General features: G+C 49.2%; 1 protein-coding gene and 1 long non-coding RNA gene across 2 annotated transcripts in view; one reads left to right on the forward strand and one right to left on the reverse strand.

Moving 5' to 3' along the window:
* Window positions 1–19,599, forward strand: part of MYH3 (myosin heavy chain 3) — a 49,114-nt gene that overhangs the window by 18,863 nt on the left and 10,652 nt on the right. Inside the window, exons 3-23 of the mRNA XM_064378309.1 lie at window positions 4,421–4,479; window positions 5,508–5,719; window positions 7,499–7,642; window positions 8,083–8,239; window positions 9,371–9,398; window positions 9,759–9,867; window positions 11,109–11,201; window positions 12,328–12,391; window positions 12,473–12,571; window positions 13,984–14,087; window positions 14,175–14,313; window positions 15,342–15,460; window positions 15,544–15,693; window positions 16,695–16,865; window positions 16,968–17,274; window positions 17,381–17,451; window positions 18,016–18,103; window positions 18,186–18,303; window positions 18,702–18,825; window positions 18,951–19,087; window positions 19,173–19,428. Of these exons, the coding sequence (XP_064234379.1) occupies window positions 5,516–5,719; window positions 7,499–7,642; window positions 8,083–8,239; window positions 9,371–9,398; window positions 9,759–9,867; window positions 11,109–11,201; window positions 12,328–12,391; window positions 12,473–12,571; window positions 13,984–14,087; window positions 14,175–14,313; window positions 15,342–15,460; window positions 15,544–15,693; window positions 16,695–16,865; window positions 16,968–17,274; window positions 17,381–17,451; window positions 18,016–18,103; window positions 18,186–18,303; window positions 18,702–18,825; window positions 18,951–19,087; window positions 19,173–19,428 (2,682 nt within the window). The 5' untranslated portion in view covers window positions 4,421–4,479; window positions 5,508–5,515. The remainder of the gene's footprint in view (window positions 1–4,420; window positions 4,480–5,507; window positions 5,720–7,498; window positions 7,643–8,082; window positions 8,240–9,370; window positions 9,399–9,758; window positions 9,868–11,108; window positions 11,202–12,327; window positions 12,392–12,472; window positions 12,572–13,983; window positions 14,088–14,174; window positions 14,314–15,341; window positions 15,461–15,543; window positions 15,694–16,694; window positions 16,866–16,967; window positions 17,275–17,380; window positions 17,452–18,015; window positions 18,104–18,185; window positions 18,304–18,701; window positions 18,826–18,950; window positions 19,088–19,172; window positions 19,429–19,599) is intronic.
* LOC135275756 (uncharacterized) overlaps window positions 8,829–19,599 on the reverse strand; it is a 28,220-nt gene continuing 17,449 nt past the window's right edge. The window contains exons 6-7 of the long non-coding RNA XR_010343332.1: window positions 18,058–18,252; window positions 8,829–17,442 (exon numbers count right to left, since the gene is read on the reverse strand). This is a non-coding gene — a long non-coding RNA (uncharacterized LOC135275756). The remainder of the gene's footprint in view (window positions 17,443–18,057; window positions 18,253–19,599) is intronic.

Below are 19,599 nucleotides of genomic sequence, written 5' to 3' on the forward strand. Positions count from 1 at the left end.
CTTGTGATTCCTGATATCCAGCTTTTCAACTGCTGCTCAGACTGTGATGAGTGCCGTCCCTCCCAGCCACCCGGGATTTCTCCTGGAGAGCTGACCTCCATCCCGGACGCTGGCCCTCTTCCCACAGCCTCCAGCAAGCTTCCTGTGGCTGCTGCCTTCGATTTCCTCATCTGAAGAGAGAGCTCAGCCAAGGAGATCGTTCAGCTGGACGTTGTTTCTCCCTCATTCAAACACCATCAGCATGTGTGCCTTTTTGATCCACTCATCACCTTTGATCTGGTACCACACAGTTCATTTGGGGGAATGAGTCCTCCTCTTCTCACCCCTGCAGATGAACGCCTCCCTGAAGGCAGGGACCAGACCATCTCCAGGTGTATCTCCCTGGGGGTGCTGGGTTCTGTGCCTGACACATAAAAAGTGTCTGACGTTGTTTATATTACTGAAAAATAAATACGATAGGAGGAACGATCCTGACTAAAAGAAACTGCCAAGACCTCACAGCTGAACACTCTAGGAATCTACAACATTTTCTCCTAGATTCACTTACATTTGTTTGCTGAAGATGAAGGATTCTGATGAAGAGAAGGAAGGAACGATGGGTCAGTGGGGAAAGCCGGGCAAGAAGTCATCAGCATTCTAGAGCTTGTGTTCGGTACTAATGTGATATGGGTGCTCTCTTAAGGGAACTGAAAGAAATGTTGAATGGAGTATTTCTTTTTGAGATGGAGTTTCGCTCTTGTTGCCCAGGATGGAGTGCGATGGTGCAATCTCGGCTCACTGCAACCTCTGCCTCCTGGGTTCAAGCTATTCTCCTGTCTCAGCCTCCTGAGCAGCTGGGATTACAGGCATGTGCCACCACGGTCAGCTAATTTGGTATTTTTTAGAAGAGACGCGGTTTCTCCATGTTGGTCAGGCTGGTCTCGAACTCCCGACCGCAGGTGATCTGCCTGCCTGGGTCTCCCAAAGTGCTGGGATTACAGGTGTGAGCCCCCACACCCAGACTTGGAATATTTCTTTTCTGTCTCCTGGAGGTGGGAATGGATGTGGTTATATAGATAGATGAGTAAATCGGTCACTGTAAAAGGGAAAAAGCAAAACTGCCCCATATTTCATTTCCACACAGTTCCTCCTGACAGTAGGTCTGGGTGTTGAAGTAGGAACTGCAAGCACCAAAGCCCACCCCCGCCCCACCCACGGCCTGCCTTGCAAACGCCACTGCCGGAGATGTAGCCAGGACCACTTGCACTGTCCCCTCACCCCACGGAGCCAGTTAACACCACTGCTCCCCTCGGTGATATTTACCTGTCCGTGGCTGTCCTGACCAGGTCTCCCAAGGAGACAGCCCGCCAATCACACAGCAGCCTCAGCCAACGCATCACTGGACCCACAGGGCAGAGCCCCAGGAGACCACTCCCTTCAGGACATGGATGGACACTTCGGGAGTGACAGTTACCCTCTTCTTGGATGATGAGGGGCTCCAAGGATGGATGGACATGTCAGTCTCACCTGGAGGAAGAGGGACAGTGGGCAGGGGCAACTCTTGGTGGCTGGTGGGCAGGCAAGGGGTGAGTGAGTGCTGCTCAGCTGACTCCCTTGGCAGCCACTGGCTTTGCCTGGCACTCAAAGAACAGGCACTTCATAAACATGTGCTACTTTGACATGAAATCACCTCAATTTTGTAAACGAGTCTGTAGCGTCCACGGGACTCATCATCTAGAATACAAACCATTAAGGGTAAAGGCTGCATCTTCCCTGTCCTCTGTGTCTTCTAGAAGCACTCTGTGTAGGGTGTAGGGGCCAGAGCACAGTGGGTGTTTCGAACATGTACCTTCACCCTGAGACCAGAGCCCTGCCTCCCCGGTCCCACGCACATCTCATGGAGTGGCCTCCACATCTGGGCTTGGTACCACTGTGTGCGGGGCTGGGGAGGTGCGGTTTCTATTCCCAGTTGGGAAACATTGACACACAGTTCTATTTAGAATAAACAGCCACAGGATGCCCACCCAGCCATCCTCCCAAAGATTTGTCAAGAAAAAAGAAAAAAGTAGAAGGAGAATGGGCAAAAGCCTCTGACATACTCTTTTCTTGAGGCTTTATTTTCCCACTCCTGATTTAGAAATGACCACATTTGTTAGACAGCCCCCCTTGTCCGCCCTTTCTCCGCAGGCCACCACCGTCCCCCCTACCCCATCCCTGCCAGCAGCTGGTCTTTCCTAATTGGTAATCCATCTTAATAGCCATGGGTCCTCAGGCAGCTGTCGCAGGGAATTCGAGCTGGCGGCATAGCTCCCTCTCACTAATGCACTCGCTGGTCCTATTAGAGCTTAAGAAATAATTAAATTAATAATGATACTGAGAACATTGCATAGGAGAAAAGAAGAGGAAGGAGGAGAGTAGAAGGAGGAGAAGGGAGAAGAGGGCAAGGTGGGAGGGGAATTATTACTATTAATCATTATCATTAATTATTCCTGTCACAGGTTTTGCTATCACAACCCAAGGTTGTGACAAAATATTGCTCAAAATTCCAAAAGGATTTCAACTTTGCATCCTCAGTCTTACTCATTTTTCTGTGTGATGAGATTTCTAAGCAAGCCGCCCGACTTCAGTCCTCGGTCCACATGAGCTAGGGGCTTACACCGGGTTTAGGATGTGATGACCACCTGAGAATGCAGGCTGCTGCCCGCCCCTCTCAACCAGCAGCGAGGCTATCCCACCACATCAGGTGGGGGAGCACCGGCCCCAAGTTCAGAGAAAGGCATCCCAAACTCCCGACGTCCTACAGTCGGAAAACGGTGATGGATTCTGCTCATTTCTAATTATACCCCTTTCCCTTGGCAACGACCAAAATACGTGTGGAAGAAGCTGGTTCTCGGCTTGTGGGGCTGCTCATCCTCTTTCCAAATATAGAGAAGGAATGAGCCACGGGGGTTAGCAATGGCCTATAAAAGCCTGGGGAGCGGCCAGCCCTCTGTGGCTCGCTCGTGGGTGGAGGTAAGTCACAGGCTCCTCTTCTCGGTCTCAGCTGCTTGGAGCACACCCACTCGGTGAGCACATCCACACCCTGTGCATGGTGCCCTGGCCCTGCCTGGCTTTGGTAAGGTGGTGCCTCATCCCTCTCTGAGTTTTCTTTTCTTTTTTTGAGATGAAGTCTTGCTCTGTCACCGAGGCTGGAGTACAGTGCCGCGATCTCAGCTCGCTGCAACCTCCACCTCCCGAGTTCAAGCGATTCTCCTGTCTCAGCCTCCAGAGTAGCTGGGACTATAGGCACATGCCACCATGCCTGGCTAATTTTTGTAATTTTAGTAGCGACGGGGTTTCACCATGTTGGCCAGGATGGTCTCATCTCTTGATCTCGTGATCCACCCGCCTCGGCCTCCCAAGTGCTGGGATTACAGGCATGAGCCACCGCGCCCGGCCTCCTCTCTGAGTTTTCTTAGAATAAGCTCGGTGTAGAGAGCGAGGTTTCCCTGCGCCCAAACACCCAGCACCCTCTGCCTCCAGCACCTTCCACAAGCAGGGGCCCTGCAGGTTCTCTTTCCCCACCCACTCTCCCTGTCCTCCTCTCCATGTGTCCTCTTTGGCAGGATCCTTTTGGATGCCCCCTGGGCCCACCTGCCGGGGGTCCAGCTGCCATGACTGACGTTCTCCCATTGTCTCTGTGACCCGGGAAGAGTTGACGGGACTGGGGGCCTCGCCCTGCCCTCACCATCTCCACTATTTGCCAGGTGTCTTGTCCTCTCAAGACCACCCTGGCTGTGGCCATTGTGTGTAGATTGATCTCAGAGATATTGCCTGCTCACAGGCAAGGAGACCTGCCCCTGCCCTGAAACTAGAGGCTTTTTAGCTGGGATGCCATCTCTGGGGTCCGATTCTAAACAGGAGGCAGGAAGACTGAAGCAGGCGCCATTGCAGGCTGGGAGAAACCAGATTTCTGCACAGCTGAGGGTGTTTCCTCCCTGCATGGCTACCTGTGGGTCATGTCCCATCTGCTCCTCCAGCCTGTGTTTTTGTTGTTGTTGTTGAGATGGAGTCTCGCTCTGTTGCCCAGGCTGGAATGCAGTAGCATGATCTCGGCTCACTGCAATCTCTGCCTCCCGAGTTCAAGCGAGTCTTCTGCCTCAGCCCCTCTAGTAACTGAGACTACAGGTGATAGCCACCGTGCCAGGCTAATTTTTATATTTTTAGTAGAGACGGGGTTCCACCGTATTGGCCAGGCTGGTTTCGAACTCCTGACCTTGTGATCCGCCTGCTTCGGCCTCCCAAAGTGCTGGGATTACAGGCGTGAGCCACCATGCCTGGCCCCAGTCTGCCTTTAAATTATTAGTCCTTTATCCTTTTGAGTTAACTCATCAGAAGCTGATTCAACATGGAAGCAGCCACCCCAGGTGCCGCTAAGTTGGGTATGTGCCTATTATTCCAGGTCCGGGACCTCCTGGCTGCTGCTGCTTTTGGCTCTCATCCTATAGGTGGGACTCTCAGGTGAGAAGCTGGGCCCTGTCCATTGGCTGTTGGAAGTCTCTAGGTGATCCAAGCTTGCCAGTTCCTTCCTCCTCCCACCGGCCATAAAGCGACAGACAGAGAGACAGAGGAACTAGCACATTTAGACAAGGACAGGTTCAGATGGGAGAGGAGGTGGCATTTGGGGGACTGTCAAACAGATGCTGATGTTAGATGTTTGCTTTTGTTCTTAGCAACCCAAGGAAGCAAAAGGCAGGTTCCCTGGTGAGAGGATGTAGCCACCTTGATTGAAATGGTTCAAAAATTTCTTTGCTATTTGCCATTAGCACGCTATCTTTGAAGAAGACATGCATTTTTTAATGGTGTTTATTTTATTTGCTTGTTTATTTATTTATTTTTGAGATGGAGCTTTGCTCTTGTTGCCCAGGCTGGAGTGCAGTGGTGCAATCTTGGCTCACTGCAATCTCCACCTTCCTGGTAAACGATTCTCCTGCCTCAGCCTCCCGAGTAGCTGGGAATATAGACACTTGCCATCAGGCCCAGATAATTTTTGTATTTTTAGTAGAGATGAGGTTCCACCATGTTGGCCAGGCTGGTCTCAAACTTGTGACCTCAGGTGATCCACACACCTTGGCCTCCCAAAGTGCTGGGATTACAGGCATGAGCCACCTCCCTGGCCTGGTGTTTATTTTTAAATAAACAGCAATACCTGGGTTTCACAGAAGAGGAAAACGAGGTCCCAAGAGGGGTGTTCACTTCCAAGGTCCCTTCACCAATTCAAGCCTCAGACGCTTGAGGAGCTTGGGTTAAATAGGCTGTAAGCCTGTCGCACAGAGTAGCCCCTCAATAAACATGTGCCTGTGTGATTTCCTAGCACTGAAGCTCTTTGGGTGGAGCTCCTCGAGGCATGAGGACAGCCTTGTTCCTGGGACCCTGACTTTGAGGGCTCCTGTGACTGAAGTGGGACAGAGCAGATGCTGAGACAGCCTGGAGCTGCCGGGCGCCCAGCAAGGGGGCAGCTGAGCTCACTGGGTGGGTTTGCTTTCCAGCTGACACCATGAGCAGTGACACTGAAATGGAAGTGTTTGGCATCGCCGCTCCTTTCCTCCGGAAGTCAGAAAAGGAGAGGATCGAGGCTCAGAACCAGCCCTTTGATGCCAAGACTTACTGCTTTGTGGTGGACTCAAAGGAAGAATATGCCAAGGGGAAAATCAAGAGTTCTCAGGATGGGAAGGTCACCGTGGAAACTGAGGACAACAGGGTAAGACTCCGCACCCTCCACAGGCCGCTGGTCCTCCACCGAGTTCTTGTGGTTGCCTTGGGTATGCATCTGCCCAACCCCAGCCACCTCCAGATGTGGCTCCAGCACTGGAATGCCACCTACGACGTAGCCTGCGGCTTCCCAGGTGTCTTCAGAGAAAGCAGGGTGGATACCGGCCTCAGGTTCACGGGTGGGAATAGAGGCTGGCTGTGGCTGATGAAAACAATTAGTTTTCAGGTATTTTTGTCCATGTTCACTGTAGGCCAGAGGTGCCCAGCTCAATTCGTCCCAAGGGTGTGGAGGTGGGAGTTCAACACCAATGAGAGCTGTTTTAGAACACCCTCCTTTGATAGCCTAGATTTCTCCCAAATTCTTCTAGCAATGGCCATCTAACTAAGGAAGAAAGGAAAACAGGTAAGGGATCCTAGGAGACCACAAGCTCAATGAAATAGCAGCTTCCTTGTATCATGAAGGTGATGAGCACTGCAGCCCGATACATTCTGGCCCGAGCCATTGTGGGGGTGCCGTGAGAAATTCTGGACCTCGCTAGTTTCTAAAACCTAGACCAGGAGAATCTGGAAATGTCCCAAGAAGGAAGGAAGGGAGGAAGGGAGGAAGGGAGGGAGGGAAGGAAAAGAGGAAAAAGAAAATGCAAGAGACTAGTAAATAGTATCATTGGATTGGGCATAAAGGAAAAAGGCATCGAAAACAGCCCGGCAGTGCTACTAAGCATTGGCGCTCCCAGAAGGTGGCTCTCTGTGTATTTCAGATAAGGAGCTAAGAATGGGCTCCTAATGCGTCAGTGAAGGCGGAAGTTAGACACAGTGAATGATAATCTAAGATGAGCCCAAGAGGCCACCATAGACAGTGAGGGCGCCTTGGTGGGGATGGTTTGAATGAATCCCTGCTTGAAGGCAGGGAAAAGGCAGGTTTCCTGTTCACACTGCCCAGAGACAGGACCAGGAAAACTGATCCTTTCAGAGGAGGTCACAAAGAAAAAGGATGTGAGGACAGGGCAGGGGAGAGGAAGATAAGCTCCCTACCCCCAATGCCTGGGGTCCTCTAGCCCCAGGAAGCCGGAGGGTGTGGGGGTTGAGAGAAGTGGAGAGGAGACACCTGCCTTTGCTCAGAACTCTCATGGTGCCGTTTGCCTGGCTTATAACACTCTGACCCCCGAAAGGACAGGAAAGGAGTGAGGGGGCGGCTGGGGGGCCCTTTCATAAGCATGCTGGGGGTGGGTGGTGAAGGTGGAAGATGTGGGCTGGGGACTAGACAGCTGCTTTCAGAGAGCTCAGAATGTTGGCAATCTGCGGGCACCAGCCTGGCGATCCAATGCCCCTCATTCTCTTTGGTCTCTGCTTCAGGACTGCAGGGGACATACGTGTCATTTTCTCTAGTAGACGACACAGAGCCAGCTGCTAGAGCTGGATTTTGGTCCAGGCAGTGTTACTGACAGCTGAAAGTTTCCTGTGGCTCCCGGTCCCAGGCACCATTACCCACATCCACCCACAGAGATCCTCTTTTCCCACTTCTGACATCTGTCTCTCACCTCAGGCCCACTGGAGAGGAAAAAGAAAGCCCTGAGTAACAGAGACAAACCCCATTCCATCAGCACCTCCACAAGCCGCCCCAAAGCCTTTCATCCTTTTGCTGAGAGCTGGGCTTGCTCTAGCACTCGGCACTTCCCTCTCAGCTCGAGAGTCTCTTGGTCTCCTCGTGGAGGCAGCAGACAAGACGTGCAGAGAATCTTAGTGAAGCACTGTGACTCTTCCCTTTTAGACCCTGGTGGTCAAACCGGAGGATGTGTATGCCATGAACCCCCCCAAGTTCGACAGGATCGAGGACATGGCCATGCTGACGCACCTGAACGAGCCGGCCGTGCTGTACAACCTCAAGGACCGCTACACGTCCTGGATGATCTATGTCCGCGAGGGCTTTCCCCGTGGTTTCCCCGGGGCATTTGACTTGGGGGCGGGGGAGGGAGGCTGAGGTATGTGTGCGGGCCATGGGATTCTGGAAGATGAGTGCTTGCCTGGCTGATGAACAAAAGACAAACAGGGAAGAGAAAGAAGGCAAGAAAGCCAGAGGTGGATGGGCTGGAGGAAGGAAGGTGGGGAGGAGGATCAGGAGCCGGAGAGCAGGGAACCTGGGGCCAGGCTTGGTCATGGGGGCGCTGTGACTTACCAATTGTGGGAGGGTCGGTTACGCCCCTTTTTGAGTCTCAGTGACTCATTATAAATAAAAATGGTAGCTTCCCCCCTTTACAAGTTTATCCCAACAAAACATGAGGTAAGAATAAAGGCAAGGGGTTTCACATACCCACAGACATGCATATACACACGTATGTGTTTTTCCTCCCACAGACCTACTCGGGCCTCTTCTGTGTCACCGTCAACCCCTACAAGTGGCTGCCGGTGTACAACCCCGAGGTGGTGGAAGGCTACCGAGGCAAAAAGCGCCAGGAGGCCCCGCCCCACATCTTCTCCATCTCTGACAACGCCTATCAGTTCATGCTGACCGGTGAGTCTCCCAGGAGGAAGCATGGGATGCTGGGGCAGGGCCTGCATGGAGAGGTGCAGGGCAGCTGGCCCTGGGTCCCAGGCTGGTCCCCATCTGGTGTTTAGCACAGGGAAAGGAGGAAGGAGGAGCCAAAAGAGGCAGAAAGAGGCTGCATCATGTAGGGCCCCACAGGCCAAGATGATGAGTTTGGATTTAATGCAAGTGAGAACATGCAAAACTGATGTTTTCATGGGTTAGAACCCAAGACTGACCATTGTATATAGTTCAGCTTAATACAAAGAGAAGCCACTGGCTGGTTCTGAGTAGAGACATGACCTCTCTGAGTCTCAGTCTCAATAAGGAGGCTCTTGATGTTGACCAAAGGATATGGCCGGACAGGAGGAATCTGTGCTGGTGATCTGTCCCACACAAGGGAGACTCTAGACTCTGCTAGGTAATAATGCATTGCACAGTTTGAAAAGGCTAAAATAGTATATTTTAAATGTTTTCTCCACAAGAAATAAGTATGTGAGGTGATGGATTTGTTAATTAACTTGATTTAATCATTCTGCCATATATATATCTATCAAATCATCACACTGTACCATATATATATATATATATAATTATTATTTGTCAATTAAAAATAAAATGAAAAAGGCAAGGCATGGTGACTCACGCCTGTAATCCCAGCACTTTGGGAGGCCAAGGCAGACAGATCACTTGAGGTCAGGAGTTCGAGACCAGCCTGACCAACATGGCGAAACCCTGTCGCTACTAAAAATACAAAAACCAGGCCAGAGTGGTGCCGCATGCCTGTATTCCCAGCTACTTGGGAGGCTGAGGCAGGAGAATCGCTTGAACCCGGGAGGTGGCGGTTGCAGTAAGTCAAGATTGTGCCATTGCACTCCAGCCTGGGTGACAGAGCAAGCGTCTCAAAAAAAATAAAATAAATAAAATAAACCAGATGGAGGCTCTTCAGATTCCTACCTAAAGCTAAATAAAAAATTTAAAGGAAGAAGAATTGTACAGTTTAACTCTGTCTGCTTGACAGTTGAGTAGAATCAGGAGCCTTGTCTTCTAAGAAATCCCAGGATCTAGTTGACAATCTTTTTATATTGCCATCAACTATTTTATTTTTTCCTCTGGCAGATCGTGAAAACCAGTCCATTCTGATCACGTAAGTATCCCTGGCATAGAGTGGTTTCATAGCTGTGACCAAATATGCTACTGGCTCTATTCTCTTCATTAGAAAGTATTTGGAGCAAAGACTATAATAAAAAGATCAATTTGGGGATGGGCAGGAAGGTCTGCATAAGGCCTCAGAAAAATGGAATGACCCATCCTTGGGTCAACTGAGCAAGTGGCTGTGGCATCTGTGCCCTGGGCTTCTGCCTTCTCGAGTGATCTGTCACATTAGTTTGGTAGGTGTGTGTCAGAGGTGGCTCAGACCATGCCCAGGCCCCAGTATGACATCCTGGAAAGCCTGCTGATACTAACAGACTTCTTTCTTTCTCTCTCTTTCGATCACTCTGCACAGCGGAGAATCCGGGGCAGGAAAGACTGTGAACACCAAACGGGTCATCCAGTACTTTGCAACAATTGCAGCTACTGGGGACCTGGCCAAGAAGAAGGACTCCAAAATGAAGGTACGGATGGGAGAGAAAGGCTTGCTTTGCTTCCACTTTTAACCGTTGTCTTAATCTCTGAATGAGGGAGCCAAACGTCCTCACATTCCTCCCTTTTCAGGGAAGGGAGAGCGGGCTGGGATTTACTGTCTTGAAGGACAGTTAGTCATCTTAGATGAGGAGTTGATCCTGTAGGACTAGATCCCAGGATTTCTTAGAAGACAAAGCTCTAAGGCTAAACTAATAAAGGTCAATCTGCAGACAGCTCAGAGAGTTTGTTTTTTTTTTTTTTTTTGAGATAGAGTCTCACTCTTGTCCCCCAGGCTGGAGTGCAATGGCGCGATCTCGGCTCACTGCAACCTCTGCCTCCCGGGTTCAGGTGATTCTCCTCCCTCAGCCTCCCAAGTGGCTGGGATTACAGGCGCCTGCCACCATGCCTGGCTAATTTTTGTATTATTAGTAGAGACGAGGTTTCACCATGTTGGCCAGGATGGTCTCGAACTCCTGACCTCAGGTGGTCTGCCCGCCTCAGACTCTCAAAGTGCTGGGATTCCAGGCATGAGCTACCATGCCCAGCAGAGAGTGTGTTCTTTTATGGCAGAATCACATACACCAACGTGAGTGAATCACAGCATATCCTGGCCTTTGGAAACAAATGCATTATAGCAGTATGAAATGAATATGGACAACTGACTAGAGAATCAAGGGATCGGAGTGTTAGAGGAATGTTCAGTCAAGACACCCAACTGTAGCGCCAAATATAACAAAATGGCAAAAGTGTTTTGAGTAAGACATACTTTGATTTGGTTGGCCTCAGATTGGAAAGTCAAGGAGGGTGGGGCTCTATCAGGACAAGCCAGAGTCACAGAGTGGGTGAGCAGTTTTTACTGTCATTTTGTGGCTTACAAAAAAAATATTTCCTCAGGCCGGGCATGGTGGCTCAGGCCTGTAATCCCAGCACATTGGGAGGCCGAGGCAGGCGGATCATCTGAGGTTGGGAGTTCGAGACCAGCCTGACCAACGTGGAGACAGCCCGTCTCTACTAAAAATGCAAAATTAGCTGGGCGTGGTGGTGCACGCCTGTAATCCCAGCTACTTGGGAGGCTGAAGCAGGAGAATTGCTTGAACCCGGGAGGCGGAGTTTGCGGTGAGCTGAGATTGCTCCGCTGCACTCCAGCCTGGGCAACAAAAGCAAAACTCTGTCTCAACAGACAAACAAACAACAAAATGTTTCCTCGTCCTCACTCAATTTCTTGCATTAGGGGACTCTGGAAGACCAAATCATCAGTGCCAACCCCCTGCTGGAGGCCTTCGGGAACGCCAAGACTGTGAGGAATGACAACTCCTCCCGTTTTGTGAGTCTGAGTTTGGTTATGGGGCGATTTGCTTTGTGCCTCACAAGATAGGCAAGAGGCCTGTCCTCAAAGAGTCACCAGGGGTGACAGGTGATGAGAAATGAAACAACTCAAGACCATTTCAGAAATTCAGGCCAAGTTCATTGAACAGCGTGTGTGAGAGAGGAACTGGGAGCCAGGCTCACTTTAGGCAGGGTGGGCAGGGAAGGTCTCTCTGTGGGGCTGGCTCGGGAACTGAGACCAAAGCACGAGAAGGCACCTGGCTTGAAACTACAAGGGCAGGGGGCGGCGGGCGGGGATAAAGAAAGAACAAGTTCATTCCCTGATGTGGGGAAGGGCCTGGAGCAGTCAGGGCACCTACAGAGGGTCCGTGTGGCTGTAGGGAGGAAGGCAGGGGGGCCAGTGCCCTGAGATGAGGTGGAAGAGAGAGAAAGAGATCTGGTCATGTGGGAGCTGTGAGCCTTGAGAAGAAGCTTGGATTCTATTCCAAGTGTAACAGGAAGTTACTGAGGGATTCTGTAAGCCAGGGAGTGATAGGATTCGATTTACATGTTGAAACAATCACTCTAGTTGCTTTGTTGACTAGATACGTTGAGATGGAGGAGAAGCATAGAATAAAAGGGATAAATAAAAGGAAATAGGCTGGGCGTGGTGGCTCACGCCTGTAATCTCAGGACTTTGGGAGGCTGAGGCGGGCGGATCACGAGGTCAACTGATCGAGACCGTCCTGGCCAATGTGGTGAAACCCCGTCTCTACTAAAAATTCAAAAATTAGCTGGCGTGGTGGTGGGCGCCTGTAGTCCCAGCTACTCGGGAGGCTGAGGCAGGAGAATCACTTGAACCCCAGAGGTGGAGATTGCAGTGAGCCGAGATCACACCACTGCACTCTAGCCTGCTGACAGAGCAAGGCTCTGTCTCAATAAATAAATAAATAAATAAATAAATAAATAAAATTTTAAAAAATAAGAAGAAACACTAAACTGGAAAGAGAAGAAGAGAGAAGAGGGAGGACATATCTAATTTCAAACTGTAGGGGGAATGGGCTCCTGTATACATTGCCCAGGAGACAAAGGAACTATCGGGCCATGGTGGAACCTGGTCTCCTCCTCAATCCCACCCCGTACAGGGCAAGTTCATCCGAATCCACTTTGGAACCACGGGGAAGCTGGCCTCTGCAGATATTGAAACTTGTAAGTAAATCCATGGGGATTAGATGGGGTCTCAGAGAGGCCGGGAACAGTTTGAAAGAGAGTCCCGCGTTTGTGTTCCAGATCTGCTGGAAAAATCAAGAGTCACTTTCCAGCTGAAAGCTGAAAGAAGCTACCATATCTTCTACCAGATTCTTTCTAACAAGAAGCCTGAGCTCATAGGTGAGAAAGTCACCAATGGGGATGGCCTTTTAGGCAGTTTGACTCTGGTCACTAGACTGAGAAGAGTTGTATCTACATATGGTGACTCCACAGTCAATAGAAAAAGTTTTATTATTTACTTTGAGATAGGGTTTCACTCTGTTGCCCAGGCTGGAGTGCAGCGGCACAATCACAGCTCATTTGCAACTTTGACCTTGCCAGGTTCAAGCAATCCTTCAGCCGTAGCCTCCTGAGTGGCTGGGACTACAAGGTGCATGCCCCCACACCCAGCTGCTACCTTTTGTATTTTTTGTAGAGATGAGGTTTCGCCATGTTGCCCAGGCTGGTCTTGAACTCCTGGGCTCAAGCAATTTGCCTGGCTTGGCCTCCCAAAGTACTGGGATTACCAGCGTAAGCCACTGCACCTAGCCAGGAAAAGTTTATTTTAGAAACGGGATGTGACTATCTTGGCAGTGACATGCCAATTAGAAAAACCTGATCAAATGGAGAGTAACAAGCTCTGGTTTATAAAAAACTTCTGATCAACTGAATATCTAACTGTCCTTTGGCGCCCCCTTCTGTTCTGGCACAGAAACAACCTATGGCCGAACGCGATACCAAAGCAAACAGCCAAGCCCATGCAGGCACTGCACGCTGCCCCTTGTCAGCCCCTCACAGAGGTCTCCATGCATGCTGCTTTCCTTGCTCTTTGGCTGTGTTTGCTCAGCCTTCTGGTCTCCAGCTTGGAAACAGGCTGCAGCCTTTCAACAGATTTTAGAAAAAAGGCTATAATTATACCAAACGACCTGGGTGGGCCCTTGTCCTGACCCACATTCAGCCAGTTTTCCCTATTAACTTCTCCCAGCTGACACTGATAATGCACCATTAGTGTGCAAGGAAAGGGAATTTAAAGGTTCTCTCTAAGGTCCTTCAGCTCCATTGTGTGGGCGACTGAAAAGTCTTCCCTGGACTATATTTTCCATGACAGCCTGAGTATTGTACTGCTGTCCAAAATATTTTTCTTTTTTCTTTTTTTTTTGATGGAATCTCGCTCTGTCACCCAGGCTGGAGTGCAATGGTGTGATCTCAGCTCACTGCAGCCTCTGCCTCCCGGGTTCAAGCAATTCTGGGACTACGGGCACCCACCACCATGCCCAGCTAATCTTTGTATTTTTAGTAGAGACGGGGTTTCACCGTGTTGGCCAGGATGGTCTCGATCTCTTGACCTCGTGATCTGCCTGCCTCGGCCTCCTGAAGTGCTGGGATTACGGGAGTGAGCCACCGTGCCCAGCCTGTCTAAAAGTTTTTTAATTCCAAGTTCAACTTGGGCTCCAGCGGTAAAAGTTCCAGCCCAGGGTGCAGGAGCTCAGGTCCATTGGATGGGTTTTTTTCTTTGCATCTGCATGGCCTCCTGGAACTACTTGTCATTTCAGAGCTGCTGCTTATTACGACCAACCCCTATGACTACCCATTCATCAGCCAGGGGGAGATCCTGGTGGCCAGCATAGATGACGCAGAGGAGCTGCTGGCTACGGATGTAGGTGGAACCAACAGAAGGGGTGGGTGGGTGTTCCTCCTCCATCACCAGGGCCAACTGACTGATGCACTGCCCTTTCCATGCCAGAGCGCCATTGATATCCTGGGCTTCACCCCAGAAGAGAAATCTGGGCTCTACAAGCTGACAGGAGCCGTGATGCACTATGGGAACATGAAGTTCAAGCAGAAGCAGCGAGAGGAGCAGGCGGAGCCGGACGGCACCGAAGGTACAAAATCAGTGTGGCAGGCCACAAACCAGAGTGGGTGGTGGATCCACTGAGGTCACTCGGTGCTGCTTTTGAAAGCAATTAATCCACTCAGGCGCAGTGGTTCACACCTGTAATCCCAGCACTTTGGGAGGCTGAAGGAGCCAGATCACTTGAGGTCAGGAGTTCGAGACCAGCATGGCCAACATGGTGAAACCCCATTTCTACTAAAAAAAAAAAATTAGCTGGACATGGTGGTGCATACCTCTAATCCCAGCTACTCAGGAGGCTGAGGCATGAAAGTCAGACAGAGTTTTGCTCTGTTGCCCAGGCTAGAATGCAGTGGCTTGATCTCAGCTCACTGCAACCTCCTTCACCTGGGTTCAAGTGATTCTCCTCCTCAGCCTCCCGAATAGCTGGTATTACAGACACACACCACCATGCCTGGCTAACTTTTTTGTATTTTTAGCAGAGACAGGGTTTTACCATGTTGGCCAGGCTGGTCTCAAACTCCTGACCTCAAATGATTCGCCTGCCTCAGGCTCTCAAAGTGCTGGGATTACAGGTGTAAGCCACCATGCCTGGCCAGCATGAGAGTTTCTTGAACCCAGGAGGCAGAAGGTTGCAGTGAGCTGAGATCACGCCCCTGCACTCCAGCCTGGGCAACACAGTGAGACTGTCTCCAAAAAAAAAAAAAAAGAAAGAAATTGAAAGCAATTAATCCTTCTTCCATCCAGAGAAGTGAATGACCCTTTCTGGGTCTCAGATGCCCATAGCTATTGTTACCACTCGCTTTTGCTGAATCACTAAAGTGCTCTTATTTCAGATGCAGTGAGGGATGACCAGGGCTTTCTGAAGCCCAGCCCTGCCTTTTCATCAAGTCCATCATATTCTCTGAGTCACCTAGCTTCCCTTGGCCATGTATATGCGGTTCAGCCACAGGGAACACACAGCATACCGAGATGAACCTAGCCAAGCTTTGAAACATCTGGGTGATATTCCAAGTGGCTCTTCCCCGTTTCTGAGCGCTGTCCTTGTTTTCTCACCAGTGGCCGACAAAACAGCCTATTTGATGGGCCTGAACTCCTCGGACCTCCTGAAAGCTTTGTGCTTTCCCAGAGTGAAAGTTGGGAATGAGTATGTTACCAAAGGTCAAACTGTGGATCAGGTAATGGCTTTGAGGCCGGGAAAGGGTGCGGGGCTGTGCTGGCCACTGCCTTCATACCCATTAGCTGATCTTTCCCTGGATAGGTTCATCACGCCGTGAATGCTCTTTCAAAATCAGTCTATGAAAAGCTGTTCTTGTGGATGGTCACCCGCATCAACCAGCAACTGGACACGAAGCTGCCAAGACAGCACTTCATTGGTGTTTTGGACATTGCAGGCTTTGAAATCTTTGAGGTTTGTGTTACTTCCATTCATGTCTTCATATGGCTTCATATGAGGGAAACTGGTTTTCATGATCCTCAAGGGAAGATCGTAAGGTGGCTTTTTTCCTATAGGAAACTAAACTTGTATTAGTTCTGTTTTTGGCTTTTTCTTTTTTGAGACAGTTTCACTTTGTCACCTGGGCTGGAGTGCAAGTGGCACAATCTTGGCTCATTGCGACCTCCGCCTCCTGAGTTCAAGTGATTCTCCTGCCTCAGCCTCCTGAGTAGCTGGGATTACAGGTGCATGCCACCATGCCAGACAAATTTTTGTATTTTTAGTAGAGACAGAGTTTCTCCATGTTGGGCAGGCTGGTCTCAAACTCCTGACCTCAAGTGATCCATCCACCTCAGCCTCCCAAAGTGCTGAGATTATGGGTGTGAGCCACTGCACCCTGTTGGGTTTGTATTATTTTTAAAAAGAGAAAGATGTCTATCAAGTGGAATGTTAAAGGACATTTTCAAATGAATAAAAGAAAAAAGAATTAAATGCAATTACTAATTTAGGGACTGCCAAAAAAGAGAGACAGAGAATTTGAAAAGTTAATCACACACTATTTTCTATAAATATCCCACTGGTTCTGTGTTAGACGTGCATAGCCACTCATCAAAGTATATATTTAGCGTTTACCAGGTGCAAGACATGCAGATGAAAAAAAGATGAGCTTGTAGTCCAGTATTCTCTAGTAGAGAAGAAATAGAAGTCTATATGGCACATTGAAGAGTAACTACAAATAAAGTACACAAGCGATGCCCAGCCCGCGGAACTCAGGAGAGGGAGAAACACCTTCTAACTGGAAGTCTACAGAAGACTCCAAGGAGGAGGTGTGACCTGAGGCAGGCCTTGAAGACTGTGACTGTATCTGAGAGTATTAATGCATTTGCCAAGAGCCTGGGCAATGAGGAGGAATGTTGATGGTCTTTGATTTTGAAAGAAGTCTAACTTTGCACACAAACATTGTATTTTGTTGTTAGTATAACAGCCTGGAGCAGCTGTGCATCAACTTCACCAACGAGAAACTGCAACAGTTTTTCAACCACCACATGTTCGTGCTGGAGCAGGAGGAGTACAAGAAGGAAGGCATCGAGTGGACGTTCATTGACTTCGGGATGGACCTGGCTGCCTGCATCGAGCTCATCGAGAAGGTAACCTGTTCCATCCCCACAGTCAGCTCTTCTCATAGACTCTTCTGCTGGTTACTACAGCTCATGTTTACCCCTATGCACTCTGCCTTGCCTTCAACCCAGCCCATGGGCATCTTCTCCATCCTGGAAGAGGAGTGCATGTTCCCCAAGGCAACGGACACCTCCTTCAAGAACAAGCTGTATGACCAGCATCTTGGAAAGTCCAACAACTTCCAGAAGCCCAAGGTGGTCAAAGGCAGGGCTGAGGCCCACTTCTCACTGATCCACTATGCGGGCACTGTGGACTACAGTGTCTCAGGCTGGCTGGAGAAGAACAAGGACCCTCTGAACGAGACTGTTGTCGGGCTGTACCAGAAGTCCTCCAACAGGCTCCTGGCACACCTCTATGCCACGTTTGCCACGGCGGATGGTAACAGGAGTGCTGTGTGTTCATGTGGTCTCCCTCCCTTTGTGCCACGGTAACAAAAAACCTTTTAGATTCACCTACAGCACGTGCCCTCCTTTATTGCTTTCAGCTGACAGTGGGAAGAAGAAAGTTGCCAAGAAGAAGGGTTCTTCCTTCCAAACTGTCTCTGCCCTTTTCAGGGTAAGAAAAAGACAAGTTTATTTGCTTTTAATTGGTTTAAGTCATATCAAAATGAGCAGTGTTGAGCTTCTAAACTTGACCTATTCAAGAGTAGTAGTGTTGTCTTGATCTGATTAGTGTCACTTACTGAGGTGAAGTGACAGGTAATAAAAGATAATAAATATGGTCTAACCAATGTGGGATGAGAATATCACTATTATCTTTTACCAAACATAGCTGAGTTGGCTGGTCTGGGGGATGAGTTTCCAGGAAAAACTGTCCAATTTTCCTAAAGGACACCAGCAATAGACCTCACACCCCCGGTGGATCCATACCCTGAGTTGATTTCAGACAGGATTTTGTACTTGGCGAGCCTCTGGCTCACTGGGAGACAAAAGACAATTGTATCAGTTACTAGCCTAGACCTCCAGCCACAGGACCATTAAAAGATAGAGCTAAATCATTTCACTATCCTTTAGAACTTACGATAAATTTTAAACACAGATCTTATTTTCATTACAATGGATCTCTGTCTTCATAAAAACCTCCAGTAGAATGGCAAATGTCATTTTTTTTTTCTTTTAGGAAAACCTGAACAAGCTGATGTCAAACTTAAGAACTACTCACCCTCACTTTGTGCGTTGTATAATTCCCAATGAAACCAAAACTCCAGGTGAGACGCCTGCTGGCTCTCCATGCGGTGCTCGGTTTTTAAGAAACTCTGTGTAAGGCTGACATCTTGCTTCTGTTCCCAGGGGCGATGGAACACAGCCTTGTCCTGCACCAGCTGCGCTGTAACGGCGTCCTGGAGGGCATCCGCATCTGCAGGAAAGGATTCCCAAACAGGATTCTCTATGGGGATTTTAAACAAAGGTGTGTACTAAAAATGTTCTATATGCATGGTGATGAAATGTACAGACACAGGAATTTGAGAGGGAGAAAGATTGGTATGAAAAGACCCATTTCAAAAGAACAGTTACAGACCTCCATGTAAACTGAACAACTAGTCATTTGGCCGAGGTATACATATTTGTTTCTTGCACGTTTTTCTCTGGAATTTATCAGATGTACAAAATGGTAGGAAAAGCTCCAGCCAAAGAGTCAAGAGACCTAGATTCTAGACTGCTGTCTAGCAATGTGACTCTGAGCTGGTGTCTTCATCTCCCAGGACCTTGGCCTTCTGCCTATGGGAAGAGAGGCCTGAACTGCATGATCTCCAAGGTTTGTGTGTTTGCCAACAGTCTGTGATGATTTCCGTGTCTACAATGCAGATACCGAGTGCTGAATGCCAGTGCGATTCCCGAGGGACAATTCATTGACAGCAAGAAAGCTTGTGAAAAGCTTCTGGCATCCATTGATATTGACCACACTCAGTACAAATTTGGACACACCAAGGTAATGCGTCAGTGTGAAGAGTAAGACAGATACAACAACAAAATAAAAGACAGATGCTGGCCTTTTCGTCCTCTCGACACAGCCTCTCCAGGAAACTGACTCATGTCGCCCTTCTGCCCCCTCAGGTGTTCTTCAAGGCTGGCTTGCTGGGAACCCTGGAAGAGATGAGGGATGACCGCCTGGCCAAACTGATCACCCGGACACAAGCTGTGTGCAGAGGGTTTCTCATGCGTGTGGAATTCCAGAAGATGGTGCAAAGGAGGTCCAGCAGGGTCTTTGTTCAAACATGAGCTCTTTGGGGAAGGTGGGGGGTTCTCTCTCAGAAATAAGCAAGGTCTTGTTTTTAGGGAGTCCATCTTCTGCATCCAGTACAACATTCGCTCATTCATGAACGTCAAACACTGGCCCTGGATGAAACTCTTCTTCAAGATCAAGCCCCTCCTCAAGAGTGCGGAGACTGAGAAAGAGATGGCCACCATGAAGGAAGAATTCCAGAAAACGAAAGATGAACTTGCCAAGTCGGAGGCAAAAAGGAAGGAGCTAGAGGAAAAACTGGTGACTCTGGTCCAAGAGAAGAATGACCTCCAGCTCCAAGTACAAGCTGTATGTGTTTAGCAACCTTTTTTTTTTTTTTTTAACTCTTGTAGATTTGATTATTTATTTAGAAAAACTGGGATTTTGATGGGCATTTTTGCTTTTGTAGTTGAAATGCTTCATAAAGAACTTCATATATAACAAAACGCTGGAATGTCATAAGCCTTATATCATTAAAGG

This window comes from Aotus nancymaae, unplaced genomic scaffold (assembly GCF_030222135.1).
Source record: "Aotus nancymaae isolate 86718 unplaced genomic scaffold, 86718_ANA_hifiasm-v0.15.2.pri h1tg000018l, whole genome shotgun sequence".
NCBI classification, from domain to species: Eukaryota; Metazoa; Chordata; class Mammalia; order Primates; family Aotidae; genus Aotus; species Aotus nancymaae.